Raw genomic sequence first — 17,458 nt, 5'->3', positions numbered from 1 at the left:
GAAAGGGGCACCTTACGTGGTCCGGGGCCAACTGCCCTGCCTCTTCATGGGTTCTGCTCCCGCCTTCTCCACGAACTGCTCCACTTTACCATTCACTCCACTCTGCTCCTCCAGCCGTCCTCACAAACTGCTCCGCTCCACCAGCTGCTCTGCTCCACCAGCTGTCCCGTGAGCTGCTCCAGTCGTCCCTGCAAACTGCTCGGCTCCGCTCGCTCTGTGGGCCGCTCCACCTGTCCCACAGCTACTCCACTCTGCCAGCCGCTCTGCTCCACTAGCTGTCCCCACAAACTGCTCCACTCCACCAGCTGCTCTGTTCCACAGTATAGCTTCAGGCTCCCCCACTAGTTAGCACAGTACTCAGTGATTTCAGCTCTTAAGTGATTTCAGCTCATAGTAGGGGAGCTCCCGTGCTAGTGCACCATTAGCCAAAAAGTGAGTTCAGCTCAGTAACCTATATCTGGATTCTTAAGGGAATAAAAAATCAACTCTGACATTCCACAGAGGAGAGAGGAGGATGTGCAATTGGTGTTCCAGACCCTCACAAGGAGCCCATACCGTCAGGTGTACACACACCACTCCCCAACCTCTCTCCCTTCATGGGGTTTTGGAACCCATGTCCCATGTTTAGCAAATACCACCCAACTGAGGTTGAGTCATCTCTGTCACAAAGCAGTCCCACAGCTCCCCATTCACACAATCAGGGTGACAAACTTTTTTTTTCCCTGCCCCAATAACAAAGAAATTGGGGATCCCAGAGCTGTTAAAATAACCATCCCAGTCTGCTGTGAGCTTATGCTAAGTGGAGGGTGGATGCCAATGCAAATCTTTCCCCATTCTTTTAAATTATTGGAATTCTTTCCACATTCCCTACAATTCACCACCGGATGTCAGGGTAGCGCTCATCCTAACTTTGCTTACATGTGCTTATATGGATTGTCCTGAACTTTACGATGCCTCGTGGTAAGGCAGGGCAGGGTAGGGTTAGTAAATCAAATTTAGAGGCATTTGATCAAGCTTTCCTGAGATACAGGTCACTTAAAAAAACCCACAAAGCAAAACAAAAACACAGCATTTCATAAAATTCATAGATTCTACCAACTTTCAGGTTTGAACCCCAGCCTGGGTGAGAATCTGTAATCATGTGGGTAACATCTACCTCCATCTACATTTTTAAAAAATGATTATTGTTACTATTTTATTATTTTATTTTGGAGAAATGTGAGTGGTCATATGGGTACCTTAACTCTGCATTTCCTGGTTTTCAGACATTTGAGTTTTGATGAACTTAGAGACTCAAGGTGGGGAAGGTAATGTCTTTTATTGGACCAACTTCTGTTTGTGAAAAAGACAAGCTCCTGAGCTATGCTGAGCTCCTCTTCAGGACGCTAGCTTGAAAGCTGAACTGAGGCAGCAGCAGAGGACAGGGGTCTTCTTGCCATGGGGACTGTGTTTAATTATAAGTAAGTGAAAGTACAGTGTTTAATGCAATCTTGTGAGTAAGGATGAAAGGGTTGTAGAAAGCAGTCAGAAGATTCTCTTTGAAATGTATCAGAGGGGTAGTCGTGTTAGTCTGGATCTGTAAAAGCAACAAAGAATCCTGTGGCACCTTATAGACTAACAGATGTTTTGGAGCATGAGCTTTCGTGGGTGAATACCCACTTCGTCAGATGCATGTCAGGAGTGTCTTTGAAATGGAGTCAGGTAACTTCGGAAGCCTGCATATTTGAGTCTGCAGGCAATTCCAGCTCAGCAGGACTGTAGCAGTTTCCTGTTTCTTTAAGAGAAGACTCTAATTGCCCCACATGACAGGGTTTGAAACGATGCCACCTTCAAGTCACAGTGTTACTTTCACTTTCCAACTCGGCAAATGCGGCAAGTCTGGAACAAAACCCAATTTCTTAAACAAAACAAAAAAAAGTATGGAAAAGCAGTGAGAAAATGCTCCGGCTATTTTATAGCCAGAATTAGCTGAGCATCTTGATAAACTGGAATAATCAATTAACATGTAACTAGCTCAACAAAAGGAATAAGGTCTGACCACACTCTGAAGATTTAAAATTTCTTGGAAGAACCAACCAGGTGGGTTAACTTTGCTTCAGAATAACTGCTTATAACTGCTCATACATGCTTCTCTGGGCCATCCAGAGGATTCAGGGGGCCTGGGGTAAAGCGATTTTAGGGGCCTCTTCCAAAAAAAAAAGTTGCAATACTATATAATACTATATTCTCGTGGGGGCCCCTGTGGGTTCTGGGGCAAATTGCCCCAGTTGCCCCCCACCCCTCCGGGTAGCCCTGATTATTAAAAATGTTTAAATAATCCTGTGATAATTTATTTTACTCTTCATCTAAACTTTCCATGACCTGTAGGTTAAAAATGATTTACTGTCAAATACACTGAAGATTATGTTCCTAGCAATGTAACATGAGATTTTTACATTTTGTTGAATCAGTAATCTATTTCTTTTGCTACTGTGCTTTATTCAAGATTACTGGGCCTCGTACTGTTTTCAGGGGAAGATTTATAACAAGCAACTTCCTATATTTTGAATAAGGAAAGAACTTTACTGCACCAAACCTAGGTGTCATCAGTCTAGTTTTCTGCTGGTTGTCATTGCAGTTTTCTATCTCTTGATTGTGAGGGTGAATCCTTCTGCTTCTGTATAAAATAAAATTATGTCCAGAATTAATCAAAACAGAAAATTGCATCCTTTTCTCCTTCTGAAATCCATGGGAATTAAGCATGTGCCTAAAATTGATCATGTGTTTAAGAGTATTGCTGAGTAGGGACTTCAGGACATAACTAAAACGGGGCAAATTTATACACTGTGTGACAGATCATCTCCTCGTGTGTAAAAAACTATTGGAGGGGAGTAAAACTAGTAAAAATAATGGTGTTTTTGTTGTGAAATTACTTTTTTTGTTTTGTGTAAAGTATTTAGTTTATTTTTCAATTTTTAATCAAGTCGTATTGAACAAAAATTTAGATTTTAGTTTTCGTCTTTTCAGTTTTGATTTTAGCTCCCTTTTTCACCTTTAGAAAGAATAAGGAAGAGATCAAAAAGGATTTTGATTCTATTTTATTAGGACTTCTCACTTTGAAGCATTTAAAACATTAAAATAATAGGGAAAAATCCGTTTTTAAATCAAATTGATAATTTTCCAAAAACTGAAGCACTGTAATTTTGAGATTATGTGAGAATCATAGAATCGTAGGACTGGAAGGGACCTTGAGAGGTCACCTAGTTGGTCCCCTGCACTCAAGGCAGGACTAAGTATTTTCTCGACCATCCCTGACAGGTGTTTTCCTAACGTGCTCTTAAAAATCCCCATTGATGGAGATTCCACAACCTCCCTAGGCAATTTATTCCAGTGCTTAGCCACCCTGACAGTTAGGAAGTTTTTTTCCTATTCTCCATCCTAAACCGCCTTTGCTGCAATTTAAATCCATTGCTTCTTGTCCTGCCCTCAGAGGTTAAGAAGAACCATTTTTCTCCCTCCTCCTTGTAACAACCTTTTGTGACTTGAAAACTGTGATCATGTCTCTTCTCAAGCTTCTCTTCTCCAGACCAAACAAACCCAGATTTTTCAATCTTCCCTGATAGCTCACATTTTCTAGACCTTTAATCATTTCTGTTGCTCTTCTCTGGACTTTCTCTAATTTGTCCACATCTTTCCTGAAATGTGGCCCCCAGAACTGGACACACTAGTCCAGTTGAGACCTAATCAGTGCGGAGTAGAGCAGAAGAATTTCTTCTCCTATCTTGCTTACAATACTCCTGCTAATACATCCCCAAATGATACTTGCTTTTTGACAACACTGTTGACTCCTATTTAGCTTGTGATCCACTCTGACCCCCAGATCCCTTTCCACAGCATTCCTTCCTAGGCAGTTATTTCCCATTTTGTACGTGTGCAACTGATTGTTCCTTCCTAAGCAGTGTGCTTTGCATTTGTCCTTATTGAATCTCAGATTTAATTTAAAGCAAAAGTAAATTTCTAGCCCTTATGGTTGCAGAAGAACATTTAAGACTATGACATGAGTGTACCCTCAGGGCTCAGAAACCAAAAGCAAGAAATAGGAACTAAAATGGTTTTTTTAAATTGATTTTTAAGTTAATCACATATCTTTTTTGACCCACTCTGTAATTTTTTTTTTTACAAATTATGTTTGTGTGTATGTGTGGGGAGGGGGGTTGGTATTGACTTTCATAAAGAAACAAATGTAAAGTTTAAAATTAATTACAGCATGCATATGTTGCCAAATACCACATTCTTCATGGATACTCCAAAAGCATTATGCAGTTTTACAGCTAATGAAAGCTACAAGAGGAGACCATGCAAAACCAGACTATACCACACAGACGTAATCCATTAGGGTGGGACTTACGCTGACTTTTGATTTTTGAATAATGGGCCTGGCAGTGCTGCTGCTCTGTTTTGAAAGGGACAAAGAAACAAATTTCAGCTTTCTACAATAATTCATGCAATCTACACAAACCAAGGACTCACACCTTTTAATTGAATTCCTCAAAGTGCTGTAGTTCTTTGGCAAAAGGGGTCCCAAGAAAATGTCAGATGTTCAGAGTGGATGAAAATAGATTTTTTTAAAAATTATGTTTTTAGTTTAGACCAGAGGTTTTTCTTTAACTTGGATTTTTCGTGTTAGTTAAATATTGGTTTAATTTTCTAATATAAAATTGTGACAACTGATGTTAAGGCCTAAATTTATTATAATCTATTAGTATTGTGAAGCAAGGAGATTCTTTTCCCCAAGAATCAGGCAGCACAGACGTTACTGAAGAGGTTTATTCACGGCACCAGGAAGACTGATGGACAGCTTCGAAAGTATGGTGTTACAGTAACCAGTTATATACATTTTCTTATCAGGTCATTTGCATTTATCTTGTATTTACAGAGACAAATATTGTTTCAGAGAAAGAATACTTACCATGTTTGTACTGTTCTTCCTCACTAAGAGGCTAAGTTACTGGGCGGACATCTGACCATTTAAGTTATCAAGTGTTTACAGCTGCCATTGTCCTTGGGCCTCAGGTAGGCCTGCTTGCTGGTTATGTGAGTTTTTAACTGAATTTTTAACTCTTGCCTAACAATATCATTTACATTTATATATAAAAATAATATTCAAGTAGCACGTTTGCTGCAGACGTTTCAAAGAAAGTCAGATGAATGAACTGGTTCCAGTCTCCTGGAACCGGAATTTGTTGAAGGGCTCAAACAGCTGCAGAGAAAATATTTTCTTCATTTCAATGAACCCAACTAGCTCTGTTCAGTGTTAGGAGTTGAAAAAGCAGGAAAGCTTGTTTACCTCTTCAGTAAAAACAAGGTGTGAGAGGATGATCTATGCCAGCTCTAAAATCCTGAAGAACAGGGTCACCCGAAACAATCAATTCAGTTCACTAACTGTGGGTATTAGTTACTTTGTTTAACAAATCGGATTTAAAAGTAAAATTTTTTTTTTCTTCCCCATCCTGTTGTCTAGATCAAGTTACAGTGAGGATGAAGGTTCTCTCATCCTGTCCTACCGTAGGCAGCTCTTCTCTGCCCGGTTTGATCATTTTCTTCATTACTTTTCACATTCACAAGCTGGAATCAGGTAGGAATCCCATTGCTACTACTGCTGTTTATAGGATTTGTTTCATCATAGTGATTTATAAGTTGTGCCTATTCTATTCTTTTATACAAAACTGAACAAAAACTACAACAAATTCCAGATTCAGTCAATACCGGTAAAGAATAAGTCTCCTCTTCCTCCCCAGCCCTTCAGGAGGAGTAATTCCTACCCACCGAACACGACACAACTCATTATCTCTATCTCTCTAGGTACTTATACGGCTTTCATCACCATAGTATCTGAGCTCCCTATGTTACATCCTCTGTGACCTAACCGTTTGTCAAACACCCAGGCAGCCTGGCCTGAAGCTGAAGAGATTTAGGCTCAGTGAGACCAAGTAGTGACCCAGTCCCACGAAAAACAGGACGAGCGGGGTAGAGTTGAAAAACTCAGATCACCCTACCCATTCATCGGGCACTGAAATGTCTCTATGGCATATTAAAATTAATATAAGTGAAGTTACCAGTGACATCTATACCAAAGCTTGCCTGTCACTTTCTAATACAGCCCACCTTTTCAGTTGCTTGTAACTTTGCTAAATTTTAAATGTTCAGACTGTAAATTTGCATGCCAGGTGTCTTGGACCATTGAAGTTTGGACCATTGAATCTGTCATTTATATTGTTTTTTCCTTCTAAGTTTGTTTTTTTTGCTTTGGTGTATTTGACAGCCCAGTTCAAAGTGAACGGTCCTGGTCACCCTGTAACTGCCATTGTGAGTAAGGCTGTTGTGTTACCCTGTTACCTGTCCCCCAGGATGAGCGCTGAGAACATGGAGGTGAGATGCTTCCGATCTGAGTTCTCTTCAGTTGTTCACCACTATCATGAGTTCAGGGATCAGTATGGGCAGCAGATGGCAGAATACCATGGAAGGACAGAGTTATTGAAAGATGGCATCCTGGATGGGAATGTTTCCTTGCAAATTCTTAATATCAGAAGCTCTGATGAAGGACAATACAACTGCTTTGTTCAAGATGGTCTTTTTTATGAAGAAGCTTTGTTGGAACTGAAGGTAGCAGGTCAGCAGTTCATGCCTTATTATCTTATGCCATTGTGTATTATCTTAGTGTGGGCTGCAGGTTTTATTCTTTCCTACTGCCACAACTGTGACTAACAACTTGTGAATTATTGCAGAGTAACACAGTGTGTCTAGATTTCACCACACGGCCACAGCCATGTACTTTGGGAAAGATGTTGAAAACTTTCCCAACATTTTGTTAAAGACATTTGCAGAATGGGCAAGAGATTTCCTTGCCCAAAAGAAATTCTTGATTGACTCCAAACGGGGCCCTTAGTTAGGAGGGAAAGGACTTCTAGACAAATACAGGTCTGGTTTACACTAGACAATTAGGTCAGTTTAACTATATCACTCAGGGGTGTGAAGAATATATCCTCCCTCCTGCCCCCCCCGAGGAACATAATTAAGCTGACCTAAAACTAATGTCTGCACTTGACAGTTTTAGTGCAAAAAGTCAGGTTTTTGTGCAAAAACCACGTTAGCGTCTTCACTGGAAATCCACCCTAAACTGCTGAGATTCAGTGCAAAAATAGAACCACCCTAACAAGAGTCTTTTTGCTTTTTGTGCTGATGCTTTTGGCTGGTGTACCAGTGAAAACTCTTGATTCCTTTTACTGATCTAATTGCCCTCCAGAGCTGTCCCAAAATGCAGAGTGGGAGTGGCAGCTCTTTGAAGCTTGAAGGTCTGCGCCCCTCTCTTTTAGTTCTGTTCTAACAGCCGGTGCTGTCACTGCACCAGGACACAAACCAAATTATTATTGTGGAATGCTCCTGCTGCCTCCCACAACGCGAACAGAGGCAGGCAGACAGAATGTGCTGTGCAGAGTCAGGGAAGGAGGTAGGGGCTGAGGTCAGGGTCTTCTGTCCTCCTGCCTCAGGACTGGTGGCTTCCAGGGGCTGTCACACACACACACACACACACACCCATCCCTGCCACAATAATGATGTGCTTTGTGTGCTGGAGCAGTGCATGGTGGGATAGGTACCAAAATGCACTCCTCTCAGTGTGATGCAAGTGCTGCATATGTAAACATGCTCTGATGCCTGTGGAAAACAATGTGAACACAAACCAGTGTTTTTCTTTTAGAGCTTCTCTGTCACTGACAAAAGTGTCAGCGAAAAAACTTTGCAAGTATAGACATAGCCTAAGTCTCCATGCAGACAGAACTGGGTCAACAGAAGAAATCTTCTGTGAACTAGTTACTGACTCTCGGGGAGGTGTGTTACCTATGATGCCGGGAGAAGTCCTCCCTTTGGCATAGGTAGCGTCTACACTGAAGTGCTACAGCAGAGAAGCTGCGCTGCTGTAGCATTTCAAGTGTAGACAAGCTCATGGCCTGCCAATTTCTCTGCCGTCATCTTGAGGATGTGTGGCTAAGGTGGGACTGCTAGGTTTATGTGGCCTTCTGATGTGACCACTACTGATTGTTATTTAGTGGTACAGTCAAAATCACCTGCAGCCTTCTGATTGGCTGAGGCCATATAATGGGGGCGGGGGTAGAAGTTTTGTATTTACCACTCGTAGATAAGGCTGAGCATTTGTCCCCTGCTGTTTTGACACTGTAACCATGGAGCAAGTTAGATTTATTAATTTAAAAAGCAGACCAACAAAATGTCTATCCAATGCACTAAAAACGGATTTTTGAAAAAATCGTATCCCATTTAGATATTTAAATGAAATGGCCAAATTTCCCAATGTGTTCAACATTCCATTGCTCTTGGGCTGAGAGGGCAATATGTCTTACTGACTCAGCGAAATTATTTTAAATATTTGTTTACATGTTCTCCTGTGTACGTGAGTAGTGGGAATTCACAGATTCCAGTATTCATTTATCCCTTTTGCATGAATAAGTGATCTCTAGTGAGAGTAAGGGATCCACAACCTATCTCTCATCCTTTTAGCTTTTAAGCTAACTCGTGGAATTAACACACACTTATGTAATTTTCTTCTAGGTTTGGGCTCCAATCCTCTTATCTCTGTGGATAGTTATCAGGATGGAGGGATCCGGGTGCTTTGTCAATCAACTGGGTGGTATCCAGAGCCAGAGGTACTGTGGAGAGATCTCAATGGGCAAGAATTATCATCGCTCTCTGAAGCAAAATCCCTGGGGGATAATGGCCTGTTTGAAACAGCAAATGCCATTGTTATAAAAGAACATTTGAACCAAAACTTGTCCTGTTGGATCAGAAACACCTTTCTCAATCAAGAAAAGGAATCAACAATTTATATAGCAGGTCAGTTATCAGCCAGTTTGCCATTGAACTCTAAGAATCTCTGAATACCAATGAATCAAATCAGGCCTGTTCATTCACAGATAAATAATTGTTACAGCTGTGTTGGTTGGAGTCATTTTTAAAATCAGTTTCTGGTCTTTAGTGTAGATGACGTGATGTTTTCACTGTTATGACACAGAAGTCTTGACAAGGAGATTTTATTTATTTGTGTGCAATACAAAAGAAAATATTTGACTTTGTCCCTGCTTCCAAACTAATGCAAATCCTGGGGTTTTGTTTTTCAGATCACTTTTTCCCAAGACTGAATCCCTGGATGGTGGCTCTGTGTGTGATCCTGGTGGGTTTGTTTGGTGTCAGTGGCCTCACTGTTTATTTATTGAAAATTTAATAAGGTAAATGTTATAGGAGAAAATATAGTGAAATTAACAAGAAATGTTCTTCTAATAAACGAAAAAAGAACCAGAATGAAATGTTTGACTGGGCCAAGCAGGGGAAACAGATAGCTGCACTGCCCTACTCCCCGCCCCATCAGTGGCACAGAGAAGGAAATATTATTGAAGTGTCTCTTTGCTCCAGGGTGTAGTGATTTGCATCAGCCCATTACCGGGCACAGAGAGCGTCTCCCCCCAGAATTTCCTTTTCCTCATCTGACAAGTAAATATTTGGTTGAAAGTGAGGTCATTATAAAGAGTGTGTGTAATTTTATTTTGAGAGCAGTTGTTTGTCATTTCATTTAATGTTAAAAAGGAATTGTGATGAGATGAAACCTGATAAATTTCACCCCAAAGGTTATATGAAAAAGTTATACATAGTAGAAAGTAGGGGATTAATAGACATCAGCTCTCATCCTAAACTTGAGTGCTGGCAATATGAGAAAAGGAAGTGGAGAAAGGAAAACCTTTTTCTCCTGGTGTTGAGAACATTAAACCTATCAAAAGATCATGAATTATATAATCACTGTGTGACTTTCACAAAACTCAGACAATTGCATAATAAAGAGAAAAAAATCTTAATAATTTATATTTATTTCTGTTTATTTTAGAACGGGATAGAGAAATTGGTAAGTCTCATATTCTTTCCTCCAACAAGTAAATCTTTTGTACAACCTTGTCTCCTCAAGTTTAATTATTTAATCTTTTGAATATTTATCTCTAGTGTAGACACAAAATTAGTAAAACGTGAATGAAATGTTTTCCAGGTTCTAGGAATTGATATGAAAACACTCCTTTCAGTCTGCATTAACTAAAAATATTCCAAATTCAATTTTATATATTCTGTTTGCTTTATTTATGTATGTTTAGGGGAATATCTTTTAAAATATTTAGTTCAATTTTTCTCTTAATTGAACATCTCCTGTGAAGTACTTTGCTGCTAGTTCTTAGCCTGTTTGCCAGAAGCTGGGAATAGGCAAGAGGGGATGGATCATTTGATGACCTGTTCTGTTCATTCCCTCTGGGGCACCTGGCATTGGCCACTGTTGGAAGACAGGATGCTGGGCTAGATGGACCTTTGGTCTGACTCAGTGTGGCCTTTCTTATGTAATCGTCTTATTATTAATTAATAATAATAATAATAAACAGACATCAACTTGAAAGTCATATGAAATATCAGAGATAATGAATTGATAACAATTCAGTATGTAGGTAATGGGAAACCATAAAGAAAACATTATTTATAATGTATCTTCTCTGAGGGTGAAATTCACTCAGTGCTGGAGGCACCATGAAGTGGGGGACCAGAAACATTGTGCACCCCCAAATGTCCTTTTCCCTCATCTGACAAGTAAATAGTTTGGTCAAAGTTGAATCATCACAGAGACTGTGGGTAATTTCATTCGGGAGCAGTGATTTAATTTGATTTTTTAAAATACATTGGGATTAAGCCAGGGGTCTAAAACACGCGGCCCGCGGGGTTATTTTCTGCAGCCCACGAGCTCCCCATGGTCCCCCCGCCCTCCCCAGTGTTTACCTACAGCGCACTGGGGGCAGGGTAGGCTCCCTCCCTCCCTCCCTGCTTGCCTGCCCTGTCCCCGCACCGCTCTGGGAAGCAGCCAGAATCTGGGGGAGGCAGGGAACTGGGGTCTGTGTGTTGCACTTGCTTCAGGCACCTCCCCCAGCAACTCCCATTGGCCGCCCGCGTGTTTTAGACCCCCAGAGCAACACACAGACCCCAGTGCCCCGTCTCCCCCAGGTTCCAGCCGCTTCCCAGAGCAGTGCAGGGGAGCCTGCCCTGCCCCCAGTGCGCACCGGGCCAGAACCACCCCCCAACCTCTCCTGAAGCCATACCCCCTGCTGCACCCTTCGCCCTGACCCCTTGCCCTGAACCCCCTGCCACACCCCGTACCCCTCCTGCACCCCAACTCCCTGCCCTGAGCCCCCTTCCACTCCCCGCACCCCTCCTTCACCACAATGCCCTGCAGCACCCCTCACCCCTCCTGCACCCCACATCCCAACTCCCTGCCATGAGCCCCCAGCGCACACCACACCCCTCCTGCACCCACTGGGGGCAGGGAGAGGGCGGAGCTGGGGTGGGAATTTTGGGGAAGGGGTTGGAATGGGGGCAGAGAAGAGGAGGGAAGAGGTGGGGAAGCAGTGGGGCTTCATGGAAGGGGAGGAATGGGGACGGGGCTGAGGTGTCAGTGATGCAGCCCTCAGACAATGTACTAGTCCTTGTGTGGCCCTCGTGGTCATCTGAGTTTGAGCCCCCTGGATTAGACTAAACCTGACAAATTTCACGTCACCAGATGCACAGGGAAATGTTATGAAGGTTCCCCTCTGCTCCAGTGGGCAGTGATCTGCATCACCCTTGACCAGGCACGGAGTATTTCTCCCGCAGAACTGCCTCAATTCAACTCACTCACTGGAACACTTAGGGGACAGGTTGGGGGGAAACAAAATCGTATCCAGTCTTCACGCTTTTCTGCCTCCTCCCCACCCACTGTTCACTTATTCCCTCCCCAAATCTATTGGTATGGAGGAGTTAGAAGTGTCCTTTTCCTTCCTCTGACAAGTTAATTTTTTGTACAGAATTGAATCATCATAAAGATTGTGTGTGATTTTATTTTAGGAGCAGTTTGTCATTGCATTTAATGTTGTAAAGAAATCAAGAGGAGATTAAGCCTCAGAAATTTTATGACCAGTAGATAATATGAAAAATGTATACACACTAAAAAACAGGGGTTTCAAAAGATGGAGAAAGGAAAATCTTTTTCTCTTGATGTTGAGAACATGAAACCCTTCAAAGAGCCATCCGATAAACAGTTCCTGTGCCACTTTCAGAAAAGTCAAACAGCTGACTCTCCTAGTAAAAAATACTCCTAATAATAATGTATATTAATTTTCTTTTTTTTTTTAGGGGAACACGATAAAGCAATTGGTAAGTGTCATACTCTTTCCTCCGACAAGGAAAAGGTTGTACAAATTTGTCTCCTCATAAGACTGTGGTTTATTTAATTGCTTACTTTTTTGGGTGGGATTTTTTTAACCAGCAAAGGATTAAAACCCTGATGCTGCACCATTAATATTGGTTAGAGCTTTGCCAATGACTTCAGTGAGTGTGGGATCAAACAGCACCTGCCCAAGTCATATCACGGAAACAACAATGCTGACCATTTGCGGGTCAGAAATTCCATTCTTTGCACCAGCCTAACTCTGAGCAAAGCTAATGGAATATGTGATATATGAGGCGTCACGCTGTCTGGAGTGAGTTAGGAGCGTGGGCACCTCACACAGAGCAGACTGCCATAAATAGGGCACAAAACCCCAAACTGAGAGCACTATTCTTAGATTTCACCAGCCAAGGAACAAGTGAAAGCCCCTTAGGCACTATGAGCCCAAAGCCAGAAGTCAAAGACAGTCTCCTTGGTACTCTGGTCCATGTACCCACCCCAGCAAACTAGACTATGTGATAGATGGTTGCTTTACTCCAGATTATACCCAGTCCCAAAAGACCAGTCTCTCCCCCAGATCAATTTGCATTTTAGATCTCATACCAAAGAAAATGCTTGCTGGCAATCCTATAGTAAACTAACAAAGGATTTATTAAGTAAAGAAAAAGAAATGAGGGTTATTGAAAGGTTAGAGCAGGCACAAATGAGTTAGTCCATAATTTCAAAAGGGAAGAGAGGTGTAGTAATCTGCCAGTTTCCAAATGTCTTTTAGGGCTAACCCAGTGTAAATCCAGGATTGCTGGTTTCTGGTTCAGTAATTCTAGCCCTGTTGGAATCCAAACAGGCAAGAGATGAAGATTTTTCCTTATAAGCATTTTTTAAAAATCATCTAACAGAATCCAAGCTGACAGGACAGCATACACAGGTCACATGTTCGTAGACTCATAGAATATCAGAGGTGGAAGGGATCTCAGGAGGTATCTAGTCCAACCCCCTGCTCAAAGCAGGACCAACCCCAACTAAATCATCCCAGCCAGGACTTTGTCAAGCCTGACCTTAAAAACCTCTAAGGAAGGAGATTCCACCACCTCCCTAGGGAACCCATTCCAGTGCTTCACCACCTTCCTAGTGAAAAAGTTTTTCCTAATATCCAACCTAAACCTCCCCCACTGCAACTTGAGACCATTGCTCCTTGTTCTGTCATCTGCCACCACTGAGAACAGTCTAGATCCATCCTCTTTGGAACCCCCTTTCCGGTAGTTGAAAGCAGCTATCAGATCCCCCCTCAGTCTTCTCTTCTGCAGACTATACAAGCCCAGTTCCCTCAGCCTCTCCTCATAAGTCATGTGCTCCAGCCCCCTAATCATTTTTGTTGCCCTCCGCTGGACTCTTCCCAATTTTTCCACATCCTTCTTGTAGTGTGGGGCCCAAAACTGGACACAGTACTCCAGATGAGGCCTCACCAATGTCGAATAAAGGGGAATGATCACATCCCTCGATCTGCTGGCAATGCCCCTACTTATACAGCCCAAAATGCCGTTAGCCTTCTTGGCAACAAGGGCGCACTGTTGACTCATAGCCAGCTTCTTGTCTACTGTAACCCCTAGGTCCTTTTCTGCAGAACTGCTGCCTAGCCAGTCGGTCCCTAGTCTGAAACAGTGAATGGGATTCTTCCGTCCTAAGTGCAGGATTCTGCACTTGTCCTTGTTGAACCTCATCAGGTTTCTTTTGGTCCAATCCTCTAATTTGTCTAGGTCCCTCTGTATCCTATCCCTACTCTCCAGCATATTCTACCACTCCTCCCAGTTTAGTGTCATCTGCAAACTTGCTGAGGGTGCAATCCACACCATCCTCCAGATCATTAATGAAGATATTGAACAAAACCGGCCCCAGGACCGACCCTTGGGGCACTCCACTTGAAACGGGCTGCCAACTAGACATGGAGCCGTTGATCACTACCCGTTGAGCCCGATGATTTAGCCAGCTTTCTATCCACCTTATAGTCCATTCGTCCAGCCCATACTTCTTTAACTTGCTGGCAAGAATATTGTGGGAGACTGTATCAAAAGCTTTGCTAAAGTCAAGGAATAACACAGCCACTGCTTTTCCCTCATCCACAGACCCAGTTATCTCCTCATAGAAGGCAATTGGTTAGTCAGGCATGACTTGCCCTTGGTGAATCCATGCTGACTGTTCTTGATCATTTTCCTCTCCTCTAAGTGCTTCAGAATTGATTCCTTGAGGACCTGCTCCATGATTTTTCCAGGGACTGAGGTGAGGCTGACTGGCCTGTAGTTCCCCGGATCCTCCTCCTTCCCTTTTTTAAAGATGGGCACTACAGTAGCCTTTTTCCAGTCATCCAGGACCTCCCACGATCGCCATGAGTTTTCAAAGATAATGGCCAATGGCTCTGCAATCACATCCGCCAACTCCTTTAGCACCCTCGGATGCAGCGCATCCGGCCCCGTGGACTTGTGCTCATCCAGTTTTTCTAAATAGTCCCAAACCACTTCTTTCTCCACAGAGGGCTGGTCACGTCCTCCCCATACTGTGCTGCCCAGTGCAGCAGTCTGGGAGCTGACCTTGTTTGTGAAGACAGAGGCAAAAAAAGCATTGAGTACATTAGCTTTTTCCACATCCTCTGTCTCTAGGTTGCCTCCCTCATTCAGTAAGGGGCCCACACTTTCCTTGACTTTCTTCTTGTTGCTAACATACCTGAAGAAACCCTTCTTGTTCCTCTTAACATCTCTTGCTAGCTGCAACTCCAAGTGTGATTTGGCCTTCCTGATTTCACTCCTGCATGCCTGAGCAATATTTTTATACTGCTCCCTGGTCATTTGTCCAATCTTCCACTTCTTGGAAGCTTCTTTTTTGCGTTTAAGATCAGCAAGGATTTCACTGTTAAGCCAAGCTGGTCGCCTGCCATATTTACTATTCTTCCTACACATCGGGATGGTTTGTTCCTGTAACCTCAATAAGGATTCTTTAAAATACAGCCAGCTCTCCTGGACTCTTTTCCGCCCCCCCTCCCCCCCCACATATTATTCTCCCAGGGGACCTTGCCCATCAGCTCCCTGAGGGAGTCAAAGTCTGCTTTTCTGAAGTCCAGGGTCTGTATTCTGCTGCTCTCCTTTCTTCCTTATGTCAGGATCCTGAACTCGACCATCTCATGGTCACTGCCTCCCAGGTTCCCATCCACTTTTTGCTTCCCCTACTAACTCTTCTCTGTTTGTGAGCAGCAGGTCAAGAATTGCTCTGCCCCTAGTTGGTTCCTCCAGCACTTGCCCCAGGAAATTGTCCCCTACACTTTCCAAAAACTTCCTGGATTGTGTGTGCACCGCTGTATTGCTCTCCCAGCAGATATCAGGGTGATTAAAGTCTCCCATGAGAACCAGGGCCTGCGATCTAGTAACTTCTGCTAGTTGCCGAAAGAAAGCCTCATCTCATCCCCCTGGTCTGGTGGTCAGTAGCAGACTCCCACCACGACATCACCCTTGTTGCTCACACTTCTAAACTTAATCCAGAGACTCTCAGGTTCTTCTGCAGTTTTATACCGAAGCTCTGAGCAGTCATTCTGCTCTCTTACATACAATGCAATGTTCATGTTGGGAAGGTGGAAGAATGCACTTAAAGTCTTTGATCCTCGATCTCGCACAGTGGCTTATTTGCTTTCAATGCACAGGAATTGACTCCTTCATGTTAGAGTCCTTCATGTGCATTACCCAAGGCTTCATCCCTGTTTGAGGAGTTGCTATGGGCTTGTCTTCGCTACCGGGGCAAGTCAACCTAGGTTACGCTACTCCAGCCATGTGAATAACATACCTGGAGTCGACGTAGCTTAGCAAATTACCGCGGTGTTTTCACTGTTCTGCATTGATGGGAGACATTCTCCCATACTCTTCTGGGGGAGCTGGAGTACTGGAGTTGACTGTAGGGTGCTCTGCTGTCAATTTAGCAGGTCTTTACTAGACACCAGTTTCCCCAGTGGTGAAGACAAGCCCTTAGTCACAGAGGTTTACGATGCAGATACTTGCTATCACTTTGTAACATGGGATATAGATAATTTAGAGCAGTATATGCAGCATAGCACAAGATTTTCATGAAGTCTGAACATGAAACACATCTTTATGAGCTGAACATACAGGTGAGCTGGTCTGTTTCCTGCTTTGAAATTGTCAGTTCTTATCTGACACCTATAGCCTCGGCAAGAGCTGGCACCTGGTATAACATGCTCCAAAACGTCTGTTAGTCTATAAGGTGCCACAGGTTTCTTTACTGCTTTTACAGATCCAGACTAACACGGCTACTCCTCTGTTACTTGGTATAACAGTGTCACACAAGAAGCAGAGGTGAGCTCCAGTGGCTTGATTTTTAAAGATATTTAGTCAGTTAACTCCCATTTAAAACAGTGGGTGTTAGGCAGCTAAATAACTTTAAAAATCTGGCCCTAATTCCAGAAGGAATTCAAAACTTTCAGAAATGTGAATCCTTGAGATTAGTCGGTTACTTTTTGACACTTATCTCTAGCGTAGCCACAGGATTAGTAAAACATGAATGAAATGTTTATTATCTAGGGGCCAGGAATTCATATAATGGCAATACTCCTTGAAGTCTGCATTAACTGAAAATATTCTTCAATATTTTGTATTTATTTTTGTTTGATTTATTTTATTTATTCAGGGAATCATCTTCATGCCATGAGTAAGTTTTCTCTTTTTCTCCAAATAAAACCTTTTCTATGAAATTGGATGCTGTTTTGTTATTTATTATTATTATTATTATTTTATTTTGAAAGAGATAACTTTAAAATCACATGAAATGTCAGTGATAATGTATGGATAAAAAATTAGTATGAAGCTAATGGGAAAACATTATTTAAAATGTATCTTCACAGTGGGTGAAATTCACACATGCTAGACCAGGGGTCGGCAACCTTTCAGAAGTGCTGTGCCGAGTCTTCTTTTATTCACTCTGATTTAAGGTTTTACATGCCCAGTAATACAGTTTAACATTTTTAGAAGGTCTTTTTCTATAAATCTATAATATAGAACTAAACTATCGTTGTGTGTAAAGTAAATAAGGTTTTTAAAATGTTTAAGAAACTTCATTTAAAATTAAATTAAAATGCAGAGGCCCCCAGACTGGTGGCCAGGACTTGGGCAGTGTGAGTGCCACTGAAAATCAGCT

At 42.5% G+C, this 17,458-nt stretch overlaps 2 protein-coding genes across 6 annotated transcripts in view; both read left to right on the top strand.

The window, feature by feature from the left end:
- Positions 1-17,458, top strand: part of LOC115644175 (zinc finger protein 883-like) — a 115,218-nt gene that overhangs the window by 29,159 nt on the left and 68,601 nt on the right. The gene's annotated exons all lie outside the window — the stretch shown is intronic.
- Positions 1,604-17,458, top strand: part of LOC115644172 (butyrophilin subfamily 1 member A1-like) — a 41,644-nt gene continuing 25,789 nt past the window's right edge. The window contains exons 1-7 of the mRNA XM_030548287.1: positions 1,604-2,079; positions 5,501-5,614; positions 6,302-6,649; positions 8,602-8,883; positions 9,168-9,268; positions 12,231-12,258; positions 16,952-16,972. Of these exons, the coding sequence (XP_030404147.1) occupies positions 5,518-5,614; positions 6,302-6,649; positions 8,602-8,883; positions 9,168-9,268; positions 12,231-12,258; positions 16,952-16,972 (877 nt within the window). The 5' untranslated portion in view covers positions 1,604-2,079; positions 5,501-5,517. The remainder of the gene's footprint in view (positions 2,080-5,500; positions 5,615-6,301; positions 6,650-8,601; positions 8,884-9,167; positions 9,269-12,230; positions 12,259-16,951; positions 16,973-17,458) is intronic.

This window comes from Gopherus evgoodei, unplaced genomic scaffold, assembly GCF_007399415.2.
Source record: "Gopherus evgoodei ecotype Sinaloan lineage unplaced genomic scaffold, rGopEvg1_v1.p scaffold_94_arrow_ctg1, whole genome shotgun sequence".
Taxonomy (NCBI): Eukaryota; Metazoa; Chordata; order Testudines; family Testudinidae; genus Gopherus; species Gopherus evgoodei.
The sequence above is the reverse complement of the archived record's forward strand: the minus strand, read 5'-3'. Positions and strand labels throughout refer to the sequence as shown.